This window comes from Gouania willdenowi, chromosome 9 (assembly GCF_900634775.1).
Source record: "Gouania willdenowi chromosome 9, fGouWil2.1, whole genome shotgun sequence".
NCBI lineage: Eukaryota > Metazoa > Chordata > Actinopteri > Blenniiformes > Gobiesocidae > Gouania > Gouania willdenowi.
In genome coordinates, this window is record NC_041052.1 from 1,719,525 (window position 1) to 1,742,390 (window position 22,866).

The following is a 22,866-nucleotide window of genomic DNA, read 5'->3' on the forward strand; positions in this document are numbered from 1 at the left end:
CATATTTAAATCTATATATTTACTATAGGATGTCATGGTAAATAAAGGATAAATATTCACACAGTGACGTGTTCACAATGATTTTTGTGTATATTTCTGTTATTTTTATGTATATTTCTGCAGACCGAGGGCAGTGTGTCAATGACTAAACCCGTGCACGAGACTGTTTTCTGAGGTGTTCACGCACTGTCCTGACTTTATAGGCGAAGGTTTCATCCAGACCTGAACCCTCTGACGCCTGCGGGGGCCAATTAGGAAACGGAAACCTGCAGGCGATCACATGTGCATCGTCTGGGAGCTCCTGGAGCAGCTTTTCCTCCAGCACCTCCATCTGTGTGCACGTTTAGAGAAAGTAACTAGTTATATTAATCTCAGTGACTGAGCAGAGCTGAGAGGATTAATAAGTAATAACTCACCACCTGTGGAGCCAGGAAAGCCGTCACATTTTGGAAAGAAGATAAATCCGTCTGTGAACAAAAGGAATCGTGTGATTGGTTGAAACATTTGACAGGAAACGGTTCTAGTTTAGTTCATTTCTCACCTTCCAGAAATCTTTATTGACAAAAACAGCCTGACTGGGGCTGAGTCCAGACCAGTACGCTTTGTTTCTAGAATACGTGACTAGGATGGAGTTGATCTCAAAACCAGTGCACTGGAAACCAGCTGCAGACGCTGCAAACACCTGCACACACACACACACACACACACACACACACAGACACGCACACACACACACACACACGCACACACACGATTTTAAACATGCACGTGTGTGAAATAGGATAAATACAGTGGTTTTGTCTATTTTTAATGTAAACATTTACAAAAATTGTTTATTCATGAACAGGTATTAGAGCTGCAACTAACCATTATTTTCACAATCGATTAATAAAGAAATAATAAAGCACATTTAAACCCTAATTAAGCTGATTAAACTGAAATAAAAGTGTCTCTCACGCACAAACGCACGCAAGTCACACAAACACTCTGCACACACACACACAAGCACTCCTGCGTACACACACACACACACACACACACACACACACACACACACACACACACACTCTGCACACACACACAAACACTCCTGCGTACACACACACAAACACTCTGCACACACACACAAACACTATGCACACACACACAAACACTCTGCACACACACAAACACTGCACACACACACAAACACTCTGCACACACACACACACACACACACACACACACACACACACACAAACATTGCACACACACACACACACTCTGCACACACACACAAACACTCTGCACACACACACAAACACTCTGCACACACACACAAACACTATGCACACACACACAAACACTCTGCACACACACAAACACTGCACACACACACAAACACTCTGCACACACACACACACACACACACAAACATTGCACACACACACACACACTCTGCACACACACACAAACACTGCACACACACACACACTCTGCACACATACACAAACACTGCACACACACACACACTCTGCACACACACACACACACTCTGCACACACACACACAAACACTGCACACACACAAACACTGCACACACACACACACTCTGCACACACACACAAACACTGCACACACACACAAACACTGCACACACACACAAACACTCTGCACACACACACATGAGCAGTTGTCGATATATTGTATGTGCCAATAAACAACAATAAATAAATAAATCCAGCTCTGATTCAGGTTTTTCCTCTGGTCATGTGACCCACGTACCAGTCTTCCATCTCCTGATCCCAGGTCTGCTAAGCGTCCCGTCCTCCCCTCCAGCAGCTTCATGGCGTTCATTGTTTGAGCTTTACTGGAAGGCAAATATGGAACCTGGTGCACAAAAAGAATCAAAACTTAACATAAGTTCATTATTTTTGCTAAACTAACAGAAATGTGTATAAAATGAAGACAAAAATACACAAAATGACAACAGAAGTACACACAACTAAGCAAAGAACAGACAAGACGACTAAAAATAAACGAAATGACGTCAAATAAATTACAGAAAATTACAAAAAAAGACAACAAAATAACAGAAAACATTTAAATGACAAAAAATGCACAAAATTAATTTAAACAAAGAAAAGATGTCTAAAAATACCCCAAGTTAGCAGAGAAATTTACAAAATGACAACAGAGGTACACACAACTAAACCAAAAACAGACACGATTAATAAAAATACACAAAATGACAGAAATTTACAAAATGACTCAAAATAAGTTACAGAAAATTACACAAAAGGACAACAAATATAACAGAAACAACGATACACAAAATTAAGATGAACAAAGAAAAGACGACTAAAAATACACAAAAATAACAGAGAAACTTACTAAATGAGAAATGGAGAAAAACACAAAATGACAAAATAACAACAGAAATACACACAAATATATAAAATGACATCAGAAATGCACAAAATTAACCAAAAGTTGCAGATGAAAATGAAAAATTTATACAAAAAAATAAATAAATGAAAACAGTCTTTTCCAAATATTGTTCAGTTATTATCTGGATCAATGATCCTGATCATGGTACTATGATTGTTCACATTTTACATTTAAAAAAATATTAAAAACATTTTAAATTCTGTAAAACCAAACATTTCTCCATTTTAGTGATAAATCATCACTTATTAGTTATTATTATTATTTCACTTCCTTCCATTTCTGTGACTTTAACCTTCAGTTTAATCACTATCAGCACAATAACAAACATTTCATATTCAAACACACTTCCTGGCTCTAGCCTTGATTATATCTTTTATGTGTTATTTCACTTGTGAGGAAACATAATCCGTCTGAAATTAATGTAACACCTTAAGAAACAAGTTCTGATGAACTACGGCCGTGTTCGAGGAACGTCTCCACGTCAAACAGCACAAATGACTCCACAGAGTAAAAAACGTCTCTGAGAGGATCTAGACATCCGCTCATAGAATATCCATGTCAGATTACAGCCCGATCTAACGGGATCTAACGGGATCTAACGAGATCTAACGGAGATCAGAATATTAAACAAAAACAACACAGGTAAATACATTTTATTGTCTGGTGTAAGAAAGTAATTGTGGCTTTGTTGAATCATCTCCAAACATAATTTCTTTATATGAATAAATATAAAGTTTAATTAACTAAACTACAAATGAAAACATAATGGATTAATCCAGAGAAATTCAAGAGGGAAATCAAAATGTTTTTTGCTGTTTTTTGTGTATTTTTTTTGTTGTCGATTTGCATATTTCTTGTGCGTTTGTTGTTTTGTGTTTTAGGATTCATTTTGTGTTCGTGTGCTTCTGTTGTCATTTTGCGTTTTTTTGCTGTTTTGTGTATTTTTCATTAATTTGGTATATTTGTGTGTGCGCTTGTAGTTTTAAGATTCATTGTGCGTATTTTTTGTGTCATTTTGCTGGTGTTTAGTGTATTGTGTGTTTTTGTTGTCGATTTGCATATTTTGTTTTGTATTTTAGGATTAGTGTATTCTTATTCTCATTTGATGTATTTTTGTATATTTTATTTCTCTCAGTTTATATTTGTTGTTTTTTAGCTTTGTTTTAAGTGATGCTGTTTCTGTCATTTTGCATTTTTTTTTGCTGTTGCTTTGTGTATTTTTTGTTAATTTGGTATATTTTTGTGTGCGCTTGTGGTTTTAAGATTCATTTTGCATATTTTTTGTGTCATTTTGTGTGTTTTTTTCTGGTGTTTTGTGTATTTTTCTTTCATTTTGTGTCTTTTATAATAAGTGTTTCCAGCTGTTTTATATGTATGTGCTTTTATCTTGTCTATACTAATATTGTCTTTAACTCCTCAGTCTGAAACTGATGATGATGATGATGATGATGATGATGATGATGATTCATTTCTCAAGCTTTGAGATTGCAAGAAAACCCCGAGAGTTAATAGTGGTCGACATTTAAAAAATATTTAAAGATTTTCAGGTTTCTAATTAATATTTAAGCATAAATTCACCATTAAATCCTGCCTCAGAATGTTAAGTCTTTGGTTTTTCACCTCAAACTCAACCACTAATGATTTTTGCAACAATAAACGAACCAACAAGCCCATCCCTGTATGACTCAACCACATAGATAACAATATATATTATAATAATAATAATAATAATAACGGTGATCAAAGCCCTAAAAGTAGCACAAAAACAACCTAATAAGAGTGAAATTAAATCATTCTGTCATAATTCCTTCCCAGTAACGTTAAAGAGTCATTTACCATTAAACTACGCTGAAGTTAAAACTGCAGAGGAAGAAACAATTACTGACATTAACTTCATGACTCATCACATCCTGTCATTCAGAAAGTCAAAGAATTAAAATCTGAATTCTGTGTTGACTCTGATTATTTCTGTCAAATGATTATTTAGTTTGACTTTCTGAAACACGTCAGTGTGACAATAATAAAATAAATAATAAAATAATACTGGTTTACTGTAGAACAGATTAAAAACACTACTTCCTGTGTGTTAGCGGACGTAGCAAAAGTAGCAGTTAGCAAGTGACTAAACAGTAGAACAAGTTTCTTCTCTATAAATGTATTTTGTTAGCGATTAAACAGATTTATTTTTCCAGTTAAGGCTGATTTATAAATGTTACAACAAACAGTAGATGAAGGGATTTAATTGTGAATGTAATTAATGTATCTGTGGCTTTTCAAAGTAAAAGATTGAGCACCTATTCAACTACGCCAGTGGTTCTCAACCTTTTCAGACAGCAACCTTCAAAATAAAAGTAACGTAGATTTTAACCACATTTATTTTATTGATCTGAATAATAACCACTGTTATCCAGGAAGTTTATTATTATTATTATTATTATAGTCATCTTAAAGAAATACTTGTTTTAATTAGAAATAAAATGGGTTAAAAGTGAAAAATGTATTCAAACTTGTAAATAATGGCATAACAAATGGTGAATGTGGTTAAATTGGCAACAAATAATCATGAAATATGGTAAAAAGAGGATAAAAGTGACATTAATGGGTCAATATATGTGACATTAGGTGGAAAGAGTTTAAAAGTGCTGAACATGTCTGGAAAGTGGAAAAAATGTGCAGAAAAGTCATTGAAATGTCAAAAATGGGAGAAATGTAGCAAAAAAATACATTAAAATTAGCAAAAATATGGAAAGAAAAATGGATGAAAATAGGTTAAAATATGGTGAGTTTGGTGTAGTTGCAGAAAAATAGTAAAAATAAACAAAAATGGGCTGAAATTGTTAAAAAATATATATTGCTAGTTTCTTGAAGGCATCTGGCGACGCCCTCCCAGTGTGGTTCTGACCCTAAGGTTGAGAACCAGTGAACTGAACAACTACTATTATCATGTATGATTTGTATGTATTTATATATGTGTGTGTGTGTGTGTGTGTGTGTGTCACACAGGAAGTAGTAGGCATACTTAAGAATTATCTACTCAGGAAATAAAAGATAAAAGTCTTTTTTTTAGAATATAATTATGATTATTACAGACGTACCTGTTTCTTCTCTTTCCACTTATATGACGGAGCACTGAGCTCCAGAGTAAACAAATCATCGTTAATGTGCAAGTTATGTTTGAGCTCATTATTTAAAGCAAGTGTTTATCACAGATTCATTTTTCACCTTCAGCTTCCAGGGAACTTTTCTGAATCCAGGCATCACAAAGAGGCTCCAGAGGCCGTAGAGGCCTGAGAGGAGGACCCCCGTACAGGCTGAGACCACAGGGTGAGGATGTGTAGGGGAGAACTCCTGGAGAATCATTTCAATGGAATCCTCCATGACGACAGTGATGATGATGATGATGATGATGATGATAATGTTGATGATGAGGAGGAGGAGGAGGAGGAGGAGGAGCGCTTCTATAGGGGACGACACACATGTTAGTGGATGATTTTTAGGATATTCATTGAACCAGGGGTTTTCAATCTTGGGGTTGTGAGACACTGGGAGGTGGTCTCCAGATGCCTTCATGAAACGAGGAATATTGTTGAACAATTTGAGCCCATTCACCATGTGTCGTTCCCATTATTTGCCAGTTTAAACTCATTGTTCCAATATTGACACTTTTTAACACTTTTCTGTCTGTTTTTATCCACTCTAATTTACAACTTTGAACCAATTTCTGTGGTTTTTAAAATCCCATTTCAACACTTTTTTGGTCACTTTTAACCCATTTTCTGTCTGATTAAAACTAGGAATATTTTTTGAACAATTTGAGCCCATTTTTGCTTATTTTTACCCTTTTTCTACACCGACACTAAACTTTCCATATTTCATCACTTTTTCTTGCCATATTTTTGCTCCTTGTATGTATTTTTGTTACATTTCTCCCATTTCTGACACTTCTACATCACATTTTAATGACTTTTCTGCACATTGTTTCCCACTTTCCAGACATGTTCAGCTCTTATAAACCCTTTCCACCACTTTTAACCTAATGTCACATATGTTGACCCATTATTGTCATTTATGATATTTATGATGTGTTATGCCCAATAGTCATTTCATTTTTTTTTTTACCACTTTTTGTTAATTTAAAAAAAATGCAATTTCACCACCTTTTTCACCATTTTTGGTCACTTTGAACCCATTTCATTTGTGATTAAAACCAGGAATTCCTATAATAATAATAAACATTCCTGGATAACAGTGGATATTATTCAGATGAATAAATAAATGTGGTTATCACAGATTCATAGAACAATGGACCATCATTTTTCAGGTGCAGTGGGGGTCTCTGGGCCCTTTCTTTTGGGGGTCAAAGGTTGAGAGCCACTGCTTTAATGTGCACTATTCAATCAAAACAAACATGTCAGTCAGTGACGCACATGTAACACCAGAGGGCGCTACAGCAGCCCTCGGTTCTGCTGAAACCTTCTAGAAAAGTTCACCCTACGGATCGTGAGACTGAAGTAACGCAGTAACGACTCAATTTAAAGTAATATCAGCACAAATTAAGATCTAAAATCTCATAAAAGCAACAATTAATGCATTTTTAAGGGATTTCTCGAGTCTGGGAGTAATTTATAACAAAATATAATCCATGAAACGACACGTGTGACACAGCGTCATCAAAATACAACACACGTGCATACAGCGGTTGATTGAAACTAAATTTGTTTGTAAGATTTGTTTAATTTAGGATTAAAACCGTAAAATTTAGAGACTACCACGTCGGAGTTACCTTCCTCCTGACACGCCCCCTACGTGTGACGCAGGCTCAGTCCTCCAGTTAAAGGCCAATCAGGCTGCTTGTCCCGCCCAATCAGAGCCCTCCAAGCATGATACGCTTGCTTAGACGTCAGTCAACGTTGCCAGGTTGGGTTATTTACGCATTTTAGAAGTGGTTTAAAATGACTGTAGCTTGAAACGGAGGCAGAGATTGTAGATATATTTTAGATTACATTCTAACAATCGTACATAATCAGTTTTTGTAGGATTATCATGGTTTTTTTTTTAAGCAGTTTATGGACATTGAAGCATGAGATTTATCTGGCAACGCAGAATGTCGCTGTTTGTCCGTGAATAAAGTGATTTATGCTGTTTTTTTATTAAATTAAATGAGAAAACTTGTCAGTGACTAAATCTGTATCAATTTGTTGAACATGCTAGCTTAAAAAATTGACAATTTAATAATTTTGTCAAAAGATATTATGTAACCCAGTGTTGATTGAACATCCATTTAATATAAGCAATGTGTATATAAATCATACAGTAAATAAACATAAATAAAAATAAATAAAATTACCTCACCTAAATGTTGCCTAACAGTCCTACTTTGTAAGTTGTTGTGGTTTTTATCATTTATTTCAACTGGCTACACGTGTCGTATATGAGCTTATACTGTGTTTATTACATGTCATGAAATTAGCTATTTATTAATGTTATATCAATACTAAGACAGTAAGAGCAGTTTATCTGTGGAAAAATATTATTTTAGTCCATATATCCTGATCAGTTCTAAACTGACTTGTTTGGAGTTTTGAATGATTGTTGATTGGTCAGTGAAATTTTTTTTAATCAGCCATAGGCAACTGGCGACGCGGGGGCCACATGCGGCCCTCGGTCTAACTTTGTGCAGCCCTTCAAAATAAATTCACCAAAAAATGTAATTTATGAACTTTGGATAGAATACAAAATTTAACATAAAACACAAAAAACAAACAAAAACACACATGAAAATGACATAAAAAACACAAAAAAAACCCACTCTAAAAACACACAAACAACATACGTTATTTGTAATGTTAATCAGCCATAGGCAACTGGTGGCCCGGGGGCCACATGAGGCCATCAGTTTAACTTTTTGAAGCCCCCCATGACAAATTTAACAAAAATTGTAATTCATGAACTTTGGATGGAATGAAAATCATTAACATAATACACAAAATAACAACCAAAAACACACAAGAAATGAAAACAAAGACACACAAAAAGACTCCAAGTACATGTAAAATAACCAAAAGAGACACACAACCCACAAAAACACTTAAAACAACAACAAAGATACATGAAATGCCTCCAAAAACATGCAAAACGACTCCAAGGACAAACAAAACAGAAAAATACACAAAATTACTCACACACACACAAAAAAACACACACAATATAACAACGAAACTCAAAACAACAACACACCTCCACAAACTGACTCCAACTAAAACAAAAACACACAAACTTTTAAATGTTTCCTATATTAATCCTCATATTGGTCATTATTCTAAATACTGACATGAATAAAAATAATGTTACACAGATCAGATAAAATCACATGTTTGTGTCTTTACTGTGATAAAAGTTGCCACTTTAGATGCTAATATCCTGTATTGTGTGTCCGATTTGTTGGTTTTATGGCATCAGTGGGTAATTTGGTGATGATGGTTCCTTTTAATTCTTCTTTAAACTATTTTTTTGGTTATTTTTTTTTACCAGAAAATGTAATTTTTTTGTACATTTATTTGGAAGTTTTATTTTATTTTTCTAACCCACTTCCCTTTAGTTCCCTGTGTCATACATCAGAGCTCATTATCAGAATATTCATCAGCACTCAGGCCTCTATTTGTTCAGCCGTGTTTTATTCTGAAGCAGAGCAGCTTTGTGCTGGAGGGAGGGACACGAGTGACGCAGAACGGAGAGCAAGGTTCTGATATTCTGCTTCCTGTATTGATGAATAATGCTGCTTTGCAAAGAGAAACTGCAAAGATCTGTAAATAACAAACTGTGGGAAAACTAACGAGGACAGGATGGATTTATATGGAAAGGTAAGATAAACGATTGTCTTATAATGAGCTTTTATCTAATTTGAGAGTGTTTTATGTGCAGCATAAATGGATATCTTCACAGGAAATTTGAGGAGCAAACCCATATTTGATGTTTGTGGATAACATTTTTAACATGAGGCAAGTGGAAAATGTTCTATTAATGAACACCTGTCAGTCATCTGAAGACATAACACTTTCAAAAGTAGGAAAAAGTGAGTTTGGACAGGATCGAGTTAATGCAGAAAAGCATCAGAAATTATATTTGATTGAAGGGTGGCATCAAAATGAAAGAAACGTTTCAGTTTCAGCTTGATCTACAGCATTGGTTCTTAAGCTTTTCAGCCCATGACCTCCAAAATAAAGGTTCCAGAGATTTTAACCACATTTATTTATTGATCTGAATAATATCCACTATTATCCAGTAAGTTTACTATTGTTTGCTCCATAGTATATAATCATCTTAAAGATGTAAATCCTTGTTTAAATCAGAAATAAACATGGGTTAAAAGTGATCAACAAAGGGTTCAAAGTGTCAATATTGAAACAATTAGTTTAAACTGGGAAAGAATGGGCATGACAAATGTGGTTAAATTGGCAAAAATAATCAGTAAATCTGGTGAAAAGAGATTAAAAGTGACAATAATGGGTCAATATATATGACATTAGGTGGAAAAGTGGTAGAAAGAGTTTATAAGTGCTGAACATGTCTGGAAAGTGGAGAAAAAGTCATTAAAATATGATGTAGAATTGTCAGAAATGGGAGTAATGCAGCAAAAATGCATTAAAAAGAGCAAAAATATGGCAAGAAAAAGTGATGAAAATAGGTTAAAATATGGAAAATTTGGTGGAGTTGCAGAAAAAGGATAAAAATAAGCAAAAACGGGCTCAAATATAATATTTTTAGTTTCTTGAAGGTATCTGGCGACACCCTCCCAGTGTCTCACTAACCCAAATCGAGTCCTGACCCAAAGGTTGAGAACCCCCACCCAAAATGATTTCCTGCTGGTGGCAGAACAACAGCGTGTATTTTTTATAGTGCAAAGCATTTAATTCCTAATTGTAACAGGTTGATTCTAACGCCCCCACGTCAGCGTTCCCAGTGTTTGAGAATCAGGGCCCGACAGGAATGTCAACTCACGTTAGTCCAGGGGCCAAATACGGAGCAGTTTGATCTCAAGTGGGCCACAGATTTTTTGCTGGAAAACAAGTCATTTCAACATCATTGTGCCTGAGTTTATACTTTTATATATACATAAAATACTAAACCATATTAGTGACAGATATCATTCCCTACAGGATCTACACTTTTAATTTCCTAGATTTTGTGACCAATATTCATTTACATAAAGGAAATATTATGTAATACTTTGAGGAAAATTGAAGGTTTTTGTAAGAATTTAGAATTTTTTCAACAGTTTAAATGTCCAGTATGATGGTATTTTTCACCCATCTCCGTTTGTTCTAAGAACCACAAAAACATAGTATTTGAGGTTTATTTTCTGTTTTAGCCTCTGAAAAGATACTTTCTGAGCAGTTCCAAAAAACGGGCTGTTTTGGGGCCTACTTATGCATATTCATGAGTGGGCGTGTCTATAGATGCTGACTCCACACAACAGCTGATCACTAGCAATTTTCTTTTGCTATGCACACACTCACATCACAGTAAAACACAGGGATATTTAAGTGGCTGTTGTGATTGTGAGTCAGACAAACACTGTTTCAGGGTGTGTGCGCAGCAGCAGCAGCGGAGTCAATCAGCTGTTTCAGCTGCTTCAAACGTCGCTCTCTTCTCCTCTACTAACTACAGGAATAGTCCATTCAAAATGATAGTCCACTGCTTTGTCCAACCGCTGCGTCGCATTGTGTCACAGACATCTCAAAGGCAAAACGAGGCGGTGTAACGGTTACTAAAAACGGAACTGCTCCAGGTGCTACACCGTGACTACCCACTGCTCCTCAGGGAGGGGTTAAATGCAGAGAACACTTTTCGTGTATTTAGCTTTACATATATGACAAAAAAGTACAATATACTGTATATTCTATATTAAACCGCAGTGTTTGTTTTACCTGTGAGGTAGTTTGAGAGGGAGGAGTTCATGTTCTTATAGGGTAGGAGGAGCCAGGATTGTCAAGGAGGAGGAGTTTCAGCTAGGTGATGTCAGAGCTGTTTAGAGAGAGAGTTGCGTCAACGGAAGTTCAAAATGATTGACCGTCACGTGATTCTTCAAATCGTTCCTCGGAAGATTCAAATCTATTGATTCTGAGAGACATAACTGGGATTTTTAGTAATTTGTTGTCAATAACTGCATTGATTTAAAATATTTATACAGAACACTGTCATATGTACGTATGTGTATATAATGATAATATATATAATAATCAACTAACATGCTTTAATGCACACAATAATGAGTTTAGAAACACTGATAATAATAATAATAATATCTAATATGGTTATTTAAACGTCTTATTGTTCAAAAGTGCATCACAAACTGTCTACTCTGCTCTAGCTCCATCGCGCTGCAATAGTCAACTGATCACTTCCTGGAGCTATTGTGAGGCTCCATGAACTGCAATTGCTGTAAAAAAAAAACAAAAAAACAGACGATTGTTGTGAACGGAGATGTTGAGTGTCTCGTTTGGAGCTGATTTTATACAAAATGTGGAATAAGAAGGGAGGAGGAAACAGAACTTTATCAAATGTGTCCCTTTGAATGAGGCTAAAGAATGTATATCACCGTAGCAACACCATGATAAAGAAACCTTTAACATTAAACACGTCCCCTGCAAATATTGTTGACTTTCATTTACACAATGATAGTGTTTTTACTTTCTCCTGCGGGCCGAACTTGATGCTCCCAAAGGGCCGGATTTGGGCCCCGGGCCTTGGGTTTGACACTGGTGCAAATTAAAGAGTGGAAAAAACTTCAACTCCCACATTCCCTTTATCATCATCATCATCATCATCATCATCATCATCATCATCATCATCATCATCATCCTAGTTTGCGTCATCCATTCACGGCACGCCCCCACCTCCCACCGCTCCTCTGCTGCTCGTGCTGGTCTCGTCTCACGCGAGCCTTGCTTTGCTTGAACTCGCGAGAGCGCGTGACCGCGGGGAGGAGGGGGATGAGGGGGAGGAGGGGGGTGGACAGCTCCAGGTGCTGAACCAGTGAAACAGTGAAACGCACCGAGCTCCAGCTCCAGCTCCAGCTCCACTGAGGACAGGAAACAGAGGAAACACAGGACACGCTACAGAACAGGGCCGTGGACACAGGTTGGTTACCATCCATCACCACCCCCCCATCCTAACCCCCACCCTGTGATCTAACATAGTGCCAGGGTAACGGCTTTAATGACGGTGAACGCAGATGCCATCTTTGCTTTGCTGTGAAATCCGCGTCCTTGTATTTAGCGACTCCACATATAGTAATGGAGTCACTGCAGAGGAGAGGACATAGGGAACATAGGGAACATAGGGAACATATAGGAATACAGGAAGATATAGGAATACAGGAAGATATAGGAATACAGGGAACATATAGGAATACAGGGAACATAGAAATACAGGGAATATAGGGAATACAGGGAACAAATAGGAATACGTGGAACATAGGGAACATATAGGAATACAGGGAATACAGGAAGATATAGGAATACATGGAACATAGGGAACATATAGGAATACGTGGAACATATGGAATACAGGAACGCAGGGAACAGAACATTCCCATTGGAACGTTATCTGACCCCCTAAAGCAGGCCTCCTGTCAAACTCAGTCTAGTTCAGGGGCCACAAGATCCAGTTGAGTCTGAAATGGACCAAACCAGGAAAATACTAGACTGATACTGTATCCCATTTATTATTATTATTATTATTATTATTATTATTATTATTATTATTATTATTATTATCATAAATGACTGAATTTAATGCAATTCAAACATAAATACATCAACTGTATCTTCTCAAAGCACGTATTAAAAGGATAAAGTTGTTAATATTTGAGTATATACTTGCGTATGTGTGGACAGATGAATGTATAGTGGATCACATGAATTGTATAATTATATAGATAAACATCAATGAATTATGTGTATAAATATGTATATTTATAGTGTAAATAGGTGCACATTATATGTATAGTACTAGATATTATAAGGTATAGGATAATATGCGTATATACTTCCTCCTACTTTTCCAACATGTATGAGCAGGATTTCTGTACCATTTGTTCTCTCTTTGCCTTGTTTGATTTATTTCCATGTTTTTATTACTATTATTATTATCACTATTATTTATTTATTTTCCTCATTGTTAGATACACTGCTGTTGTGTTCATGTTCAAACATACATTTATTAACATGTAATTCATGCAGTTATAGATATTTTTGAACTGATCTTTGTGTTAATTCACCAGTGACTAATGCACACGTGTCTAAAATAAAGCCTGTGGATTCATCGTAGCATCTAAAATTACTGATAAAAAAAATCACTACAAATAGATCCTAATAAGGGTGTAAGAAAAATATAATCGGTTCGAGGATATATCGCAATATTTCACCATGTGATTATAAAATCAATCGAAAAAAATTTAATGTCGCTAATATTAGCATAGCACGTAAACTATTGGCCACTAGGTGTCAGTGAACGCATCATCAGACCTTGTTAAACTACCTCACTCCTCAAAGACTTTTAGCTTTATTTTTATAAAACATACTGGACACTTTTATAGATGAATGTAGTTACTTAAAAAAAAAAATAAAAAAAAAGAATTTTAGAACAGAATCAAAATCTTTTGTATAAGCAAAAGTTAAACTTTTTAGAAAATATATAATTTGACAGTTTGATAAACATTCCACTTGTTTTTTATATTGGTACTTGAATTACAGTTAGTTAGCAATTACTTGTTCTCGCAAGTTTAAAAAAAAAAACTTGAAATAAATTGTATTTCATACCATGTTGTTCTTGTAAAGGTGAACATTTGTAATTATTGATATCGTGATATATAGTATTGTTTAGTATGGGGATATAGCTCGTGAATCATTATTGTACCGTCAGATTAATGGCAATATATATATACTGTATATATATATATATATATATAGGGTATCAGGTGTTTGTGATTCACAGTTGTTGTTTTTTAACTTTTATTTTACTTTGCAACATATACATAAAAGACAATGACAAAGACAACAGTGTAGATGCCGTAAAGAACCTCGAAACAATATTTACAAATCTGGAAGGGGTGGGAGAAGAAGAAATACTAAAATAAATAACTACATTGGAATTACAAAAAAAAAAAATAAAAAAAATAAAATAAAATAATTGACAACAGAAAAAAAAAAAAAAAAAAAGCAGATAAAGATAAATAAATTAACCGTGAAAGGTCAACACACAAATGTGATGAAATTAAATAATAATAAATAAAATACTATATATAGCTCAGGGCTTAGTGCATCACTGTTTTGTTTTAAGCAGATACTTTTATTATTTAAGTCTAGTAATTTAACATTTTTAGATTAGTCTGCTTTAGTCTATTTTATATCAAACTGGGATAAATGTATGATCAAAGTAGTTTGACAATACAGGAATAATGATTTTAATGTCATTTTAACTTTGGGCCAGATTGGATGCTCTGGCGGGCTGTATTTCAACCACGAACCTTGAGTTTTAAAGCTGTAAATGTAAAGCCTTGTCCAAGGCTGTTCATCACTGACACAAAGAAGCTCCATGAAACAGAACTCCTGCACGTTGGAGCCATTTTGGGTCAAATTTAGAATGAGAGGAAGTGGGTAGAATGAGTTCTTTAAAAATGGCCTCGTTTAACATTCTGGCTTCAATCTTTCAATGCTGAGTTTGCATGTTCTCCCTGATCATATAGTTTATTTGGGCCTTGCATATGTAGAGAAAACATTAAACACAGAGTAAAGATGCTCTGCACCAGATTATAGCATCGTAGCTAATTTCCATTTTCAGTCTCTTTAGCAGACAAAGAATATTTAAAATAAAAAGCACGAAACACACATAAAAAATGTCACATTCACTCGAGATGTTAACAGAGCTTGTTCCTAAATATAATCCTCTGAATGAGGTTCATATTTATAGTGGTAAGCTACATCTGTAGCTGCAGCGTATAAAAGCGTGATGATGCTCACGTGTGTCCGTGGACTCTCTGACCTCCAACGTTCTCTCACATTCACACGTTCATACGTGACAGGAAGGGTGAAGTGTTGCTGCAGGACTGTGTGTGTGTGTGTGTGTGTGTGCGTGTGCGTGTGTGTGTGTGTGCGTGTGTGCGTGTGTGAGATAATATGTCTGATCACTAAACCACACCAACACATTTCTTTCCCTTTTTATGAGAAAAAAATACATTTATTTATTAGGTTAAATCTAACATCTAACAAAGAGAAGAAAAAAAACATACATATTTTTGGTAAAAACATTTCATTACATTGCAGGCTTATTTTATTATTTTATTATATTTTATGTTTTTAATTTATTTTATTATAATTTGGTTAATGTATTGTTTGTGATATTTTATTATTATATTTATGAATTTACTATTTGTTTTTATTTTATTTATTATTTTATTATATTTTGTGTTTTTATATTTTTGTTAACCTAAGAATAAAAAGGAAGAATTATCTTAATGATTAATGCAGTGTTTTCAGAGCACAAACATTATTTCCGTGCTCATCAATAACTCTCGTCTGCTGTGCTGGTTGGTTGATGTCCTCTCGATCACGTCTGTTCTGTGCGCTACACTCGCTTCATCTCTGTTTCCTAATATAAATGTGTTATTCACAGCTGCTTTTCTTGTGTTTTTTAGATGGCTGCGACTCAGGATGTCAGAGGGAAAGCAGAGGGAGGGGATCAGAACTTTGACTACATGTTTAAGCTACTGATCATTGGTAACAGCAGCGTGGGAAAAACATCCTTCCTGTTCCGCTACGCAGACGACGCCTTCACCTCCGCCTTCGTCAGCACGGTGGGAATCGACTTCAAAGTGAAGACGGTTTACAAGAACGACAAGAGGATCAAACTGCAGATCTGGGTATGAAACCAACAACTGAAACAATGAATTTTCCCTAAAGATTATAGATACGCAAACATTTTTCTTTGGTAATTTACATAAGAAAATGTATAAAATGATGCAACTATAGGATTTCTGACTTTAAACATGCTTTTTACAGGAGCATAGTTTGATTTTTACACTAAAACTCTTAAATATGGGATTTAAAAAAAGCCTTAAAGCCTTTTAAAACTTTATTGACAATAGTCAGCATGTTTATAAAGCACAAACGTTTTTAAACAACTTTAACAACATATGTGTATGTATAACAACAACATGTATGTATAACAACATGTACGTCACATGATCTCGTTCTCAGCCAATAGCAAAATCCAATTTTAACATCCCAGTTTCAACCCGTAGAGGGCAGTCACTCTGGAAGTTTTACTACAAAATAAAACTAAATTTAAATACTTTTACTATAATGTCACAAGATGTACAAGAATTAATCAATAACACATACAATACATTTGTTTTCAGCCAAAAAAAATAGTCACTATAGTCACTCTTTAAAGTACATAAGGAACAATCACCTACATCTTTGTTTTTTTCCACAGTTTTTACAAATGTGGCCTAAAATTCTTTAAATGTCCTCACCAGTAGATCTATGTTTAACAAAACACATTATTATGCACCATATTCATTTAATTAACTTTACAGTTTTAGAGCCTGTGTTACTCCATCTTTAAATCATGTGACTGATGATGTCACACGGCCCCACTGCCTGTAAACGTCCCATTGTTTTCTATTGGAGTTCTATTTTCGACAGCCCCAACACTGAGGTTTGGTTGTAGACAATGAAGCAGAGAAGTAGAGCTCTCCTAAGGGACCTTTACTCTCCCTTAAACAGTATGCTGACACGCTCTGGTGGCTGAAGTTAGCGAGTAAAGCATGGACAGTTGAAGACACACAATCCCCAAAGATAGAAGTCCTTTAGGGTAGGAGTCCTTCAATGTTCTAGAACAACCAAAAGCACACGTTGTGTCCTGTAAAGTTGACCCATTTTTAAAAATTAATAAAATAAATATGGTGCATAATAATGTGTGTTGTTAGACATACTGTAAATCTACTAATAAGCACATTTAAAAGATTTTAGGCCACCTTTGTAAAAACTATTACTTTAAGAACATCTGAAACTGAATGATTATTATGATTATTGTTGTGTCCTGTAACTGATCCCTGAGGATGAAGATGATCACATCAGATCCTCCAGTTTCTCTCGTCTGTTAAAGAGCGTTTGTGTTGTCTCATGTGGTCCTGACCTCTACACATATCCTCGTCTATTGATCAGTGATCAAAGACCTTGAACGTGAGCTCGGCTCCATTCATAGAAGGACCTGAGCATGAATTCAGCTGCTCTCTGATTGGCCTGTTTAATATGCAGCATGTGCCACTCTTAGGTTTGCATGTCATTGTGTTTTTGTGAAGTGTAATCCTGTATTTGTTGCTAGTTTAGCTTTAAGTAACAGTAAAGGATGTGATGATAATCTGAGTGACGCTCAGTGAAAGGTGATATTGATGATGATGATGATAGTAGAAAGACAGATGGCGTCTCCAGCGCTGAGTAGAAAGTGTTAGTTTTAGTCCACAGCGTGAAAACACAGAATCAACACCTTCATCAGAATGTGTGTGAACGTGGTGGAGCAGAGTGACGATTGTTTCCATCTTATTCATCTCAGGTTGTTTTCTGTTGCTTTCACCTGAACTATCACACGTTCTTCTAACAACAGCTGCTCTTTGTTTCTAATAGCAGTCAGTGTGAAAAGTCACGTGTTCTGATCCTGAGCTGAGACGAGCTTGTTCACATAAACACCTTTCTGTTATGATTAATCAGGGTCGAGTCCAGGTGAGTCACCGTTAAAGGTGAACACTGTTAGTGAATGTCACACTGGTCGTTGCACCGTTCATCTGCTAAATGATGAAATCATCATAACACCTGAGTGAAAATGAGAAAAAAACACAGTTTGATATGAAAAAAAAAACAGTCATTAAAAAAGAAATGCAAGGTATTTTAAAGTTGATTAAGGACTCTATTCTCCCATGTGCGTAAGTCTAAAAAGCTGCACAGCGTCACTGTTTCTGGCTGTGTGCTAATCTCCTCCTGTACTTAAGTCAGTCGCTGCACGCCTTCATCCCAGTTACGCACTGTGGGTGGAGCAGCGCTGAAATGTGGGTGTTCCCATTCAAATCTGGCTTTACGTGCATTCTCCGGTGTGCGTAAGTCTTTTTCCTCTTACACGCCTCTAACCCTGGAATACGTGCAGCGTCCCGGTACACACATCCATAATTGGCTGCTGGAAGAGAGGATGCGTTCACACCGACGGATCTTAGAGTGGTTAAAATGCTCGTTTGGTCTGATGTTCCTCCTCGTTTGGTCGGTGTGAACACAAACCAAGGAGAATTCTAGAGTGATTGTTTGTGTGGGTCTCAGAGCGTTTCCAATAGCGATTAGGTTCACTGTGAACGCAAACGCTCTCGCATTCCAATCATGTAAATTAGTAGTTACGTATGTCTGTTGTCATGATGTTGCTACTATTATCATATTTTGATCTGAATGACTTCCCCATGTAATAGGATTTAAAAAAATAACAAAAATAAAAACTAAAACAGGAATAAATATGTTCTTGGTAAAGATAATAGCTCTAACAACTGGTACAATGATAAACTCGGTGATAATACAGCCTGTGCATGTAGTACAGTTCTGCATTTACTGTCTCCAGTATGTCTCCGGATTTTAGCATCACCCTTTTAATGTTTTTATCATAGAATGGAATAGAATAGACCTTTTTGATCCCCAGAGGGTCAATTCACATGTTGCAGTGACACAACAGAGGAGCAGAACGTAGGAACAAAAATAAATACCAACATAGGATAATAGTGCAAAATGTAAGGCTGTAAAACATACATAAATTAGAAGAAAAAAACAACAACAACAAATGACAACTGAGCATTTTTATTTCTGTAGTTTTTAATGTTTTTCAACAAAAAAAGCAAAAACACAAAGCAGCTGCTGGAACATTAGTGAGCACATTGTGTTATTGTAAGTTCACCAACAGTCCATGCTGCATGTGTGTGTGTGTGTGTGTGTGTGTGTGTGTGTGTGTGTGTGTGTGTGAAGGTCAGATGTGTCCTCTGGCTGTAACAGGAACACACTATTGTGAGCATGTGCAGACGGACAAAAGTAAAGCGTCACAATACGACCCAGTGGCAGAAGTCTTATGTCATGGTTCATAGTGAGCAACACAACATGCTAACAAACAAACACAACATGCTAACAAACAACATGCTAACAAACAAACACAACATGCTAACAAACAAACACAACATGCTAACAAACAAACACAACATGCTAACAAACAAACACAACATGCTAAAACACAACATGCTAACAAACAAACACAACATGCTAAAACACAACATGCTAACAAACACAACATGCTAACAAACAAACAAACACAACAACATGCTGCACAAACATGAAGCACGTCAATCTGTCTCTTATTATGTAACTGTAAAAAGAAAACACTTGTGCTGCTTCCTGTCGTGAACACAAAAGCTCCTTCGTTCTGTATTGAGCTCCATTATGCTAACGCTAGCAGCTAACACACTCACTGTCTAACCTATGATGCATTTGAACCAGAACGCTGTGTAATCACTGGCGTTGCCTGAGAGCGAGTCACTTATCCTTTTCATTAGCAGAAAGACGTTTTCAAAGAGCTTTTCCTCTGAGGACGTTGCTGCAGAAGCAGAAACGAGCGCCGGAAACACTTTCACTATGATTTAATTTAGGAGAAAAAGGAAATCAATCACAACCACCCAAACTCAATCATTGATTCTGGCATCTTATCAATACAGAGCTAGTGAGGCCGCTAGTAGCGCCATCATTTACAATAAACCTACTTGATAAACAAAGCAGTGAGCTCATTTATTAGCTCTACAACAGGAAAATTAATGTTAGAATTAAAAGAATAGAAGTGAGACAATAAACGTCCATGAAGTGATTGGTTATCTAAAACATGGCTTCTCAACCTTAGGGTTGTGAGACACTGGGAAGAGGTTTTTTTTGTTTTGTTTTTTTAACAATTTTAACCCTAATTTTGCTCATTTTTACCCTTTTTCTCCACCAAACTCACCATATTTTAACCTATTTTCATCACTTTTTCTTGCCAGATTTTTGCTCCTTTTAATGCATTTTTGCTACATTACTCTCATTTCTGACACTTCTGTATCTAATTTCAATGACTTTTCTGCACATTTCTTTCCACTTTCCAGACATGTTCAGCACTTATAAACCCTTTCCACCACTTTTATTTATTTATTTATTTATTGGAGGATATTCACCCATTATTGCAACTTTAACCTCTTTTCAACATATTTTTGCCAATTTAACCACATTCACAATTTGTAATGCCCATTATTTGCCAGTTTAAACTAATTTTCTCTACATTTTTAAATTCCATTCCCCACAATTTTGGAAATTATAAACAATTTCTGAGGTTTTTAAAATTTTATTTCGCCACCTTTTCCAAGAATGTTATAATTATGTTAGAATCAGCTTTAGATTAGACACTCAATATTAAGAAAGCCTGGTCCAGTGTCAGAATGACATTATGTGTGTGTGTGTGTGTGTGTGTGTGTGCGTAGGACACTGCGGGACAGGAGCGCTACAGGACAATCACCACCGCCTACTACCGCGGTGCCATGGGCTTCATCCTCATGTACGACATCACCAATGAAGAGTCTTTTGGCGCCGTGCAGGACTGGTAAGTAACTCCTAATTCTTATTAAAAAATAATATAATAAGACCTGAAATGTAATAACTGGTCAATAATGTAACAAGATGCTGAGCCCAAAACATGAACACTTTTTGCGTTATTGAGTCATTCCATGTAATTTCACAAACGTCCCACGGAATACGGTCTCAAAAAGTTCAGAATTTATTCAATACGGACACTGAATTTTTTTAACTAAAATTTCCATACTTGAAGCACAGCAACAACTTCTCCTCCAGGTTCTCCTGTTTCTTGTGTTGTGGTCTGTGCGTCAGTATTATGGATTTACTGGGAACTGGTACAATGAGAAAGGTTCCACGCTGTTTAGAGTGAAAACCCCCCCAAAAAACAGATGAACTGCTTTTTTTATTTTTGGGTGTTATTATTCTGTAATAACTGCGATGGACTGGCACCCTGTCCAGGGTGTACCCTCGCCTAACGCCCATTGAGAGCTGGAGATAGGCACCAGCAGACCCCCAAAACAGGAACAAGTGGGTCAAAAAATGGATGGATGGACTTTTGTATGTATTTCCTAGTTATATACTGTCCTCCCCAATAGGGAATTCAGTTTGAAACCTGCCTTTTTCCCCTCACCTCTCCTACTGTTATTATTCCATATTTCACCTAAATACGGGGCGCCGCCCTTGAGGCGACACAGTTCTCCTGCTCCTGTCCTTCCATATTATAAGTGTTATATGTAATTGTCTTTTTGTGTTTTCTTGGACAAGATGAAACTGAAATGAAATTTTGCTGCTCTGGAACATGTGCAATGACAATAAAGTTGATTCTGATTCTGAAATCATTGACTCACTCTATGATGTAATAAAATTATTACACTATTAGGAGTAAAGTAGTTTCCCTGCCCTATAATTTAATAACAAACCAAAAAATACATAAATGTTTACGCTTTGGGCTCAGCATCTTGTTACATTATTGTTCCAGCAAAGTTCTTTTTGTTTTATTTTTAAATATGTTCAGATTTCATTTATTCAGACATGAAACATGTCTGGAGATCAATGTGGATTTCCCACGGAACAGTTAATAATAAAGTTGAATAAATGAAACCTTAACATATGGAACATTTGGTTTTTTATAAAATTTTTATTTTTAACAATTCATGTCGTTCCATATGGAGTTCTAAAATGGGCGTGTCAAGGTCGTTGTTCTGCTCTGACCATGAGTCACATGTACAGTCATCATCTCAAACAAACGTCTGATGATGATGATGATGATGATGATGATGATGATGAAGCAGATTTAGGGGTAAACAGATTTGTTTCCTTTCATAGAGAGCGTGTAATTTTTATTCCATTTATTCACATTCACGTTGATGGTCGTGGCGTTACCTGAGGAAACACTTGGCAACAAAAACACGTCTTTTCGGACTCTTCAACAAACCCATTGACTCTTCAGAGCCTCCTACTCTTTCTTCTTCTGTGGTTTTTGCTCCAGGCTTCAAAACACTTATCTTTGCCTCGCTCTCACTGACAGGGAGAGGGAGGGGAATAAAAATATGGTCTCCACGGCAACGGCTCTTTCCCCAAACTGTGTCTGTATTAATTCGTGTGACATGTCACCAACCAAAGCCATGATGATGCTACGTTAGCATCACACTCTCTCTCTCTATGTTGTTTGCTTTCCTTTCCCGTCGCTGCCACTTCCTGCTTATTTTCAGCCCATGTTGTGTTCACTGTCCTACTTTCTGTCAAACAAAAGCCACGACAA

General features: G+C 36.0%; 2 protein-coding genes across 5 annotated transcripts in view; one reads left to right on the forward strand and one right to left on the reverse strand.

The window, feature by feature from the left end:
• On the reverse strand, positions 1–22,384 carry LOC114469602 (protein N-lysine methyltransferase FAM173A). Of its 3 annotated transcripts, none has more exons than XM_028457256.1 (6): positions 22,363–22,384; positions 5,653–5,844; positions 1,765–1,869; positions 542–682; positions 417–467; positions 1–331 (listed from the first exon to the last, which is right to left on the reverse strand). In XM_028457256.1, the coding sequence occupies exons 2-6, from the start codon at positions 5,806–5,808 to the stop codon at positions 146–148; spliced, it is 639 nt and encodes a 212-aa protein (XP_028313057.1). In that variant the 5' UTR covers positions 5,809–5,844; positions 22,363–22,384; the 3' UTR covers positions 1–145. The 3 variants fall into 3 exon arrangements, with proteins under 3 accessions (XP_028313057.1, XP_028313058.1, XP_028313056.1); XM_028457257.1 differs by lacking the exon at positions 22,363–22,384 and adding an exon at positions 7,214–7,245 and having other exon boundaries at positions 420–467; positions 5,653–5,888; XM_028457255.1 differs by lacking the exon at positions 22,363–22,384 and adding an exon at positions 7,214–7,245 and having other exon boundaries at positions 5,653–5,888.
• The window catches only part of rab3c (RAB3C, member RAS oncogene family), a 19,329-nt gene continuing 5,636 nt past the window's right edge, over positions 9,174–22,866 (forward strand). The window contains exons 1-3 of one of the 2 annotated variants that reach the window (XM_028457253.1): positions 9,174–9,290; positions 16,127–16,351; positions 21,014–21,132. In XM_028457253.1, the coding sequence (XP_028313054.1) occupies positions 9,273–9,290; positions 16,127–16,351; positions 21,014–21,132 (362 nt within the window). In that variant the 5' untranslated portion in view covers positions 9,174–9,272. Of the gene's footprint in view, positions 9,291–12,436; positions 12,571–16,126; positions 16,352–21,013; positions 21,133–22,866 lie in introns of those variants that run through there. The other variant, XM_028457254.1, reaches the window with a different exon arrangement.

Coding starts and splice junctions, on each gene's coding strand:
- LOC114469602 (XM_028457256.1), bottom strand. CDS start 5,808: ATGGAGGATTCCATTGAAATGATTCTCCAGGAGTTCTCCCCTACACAT. Junction 683..1,764: donor GATCAGGAGATGGAAGACTG/GTACGTGGGTCA, acceptor GTGTGTGTGCAG/GTGTTTGCAGCGTCTGCAGC. Junction 332..416: donor CTTTCCTGGCTCCACAGGTG/GTGAGTTATTAC, acceptor ACGTGCACACAG/ATGGAGGTGCTGGAGGAAAA.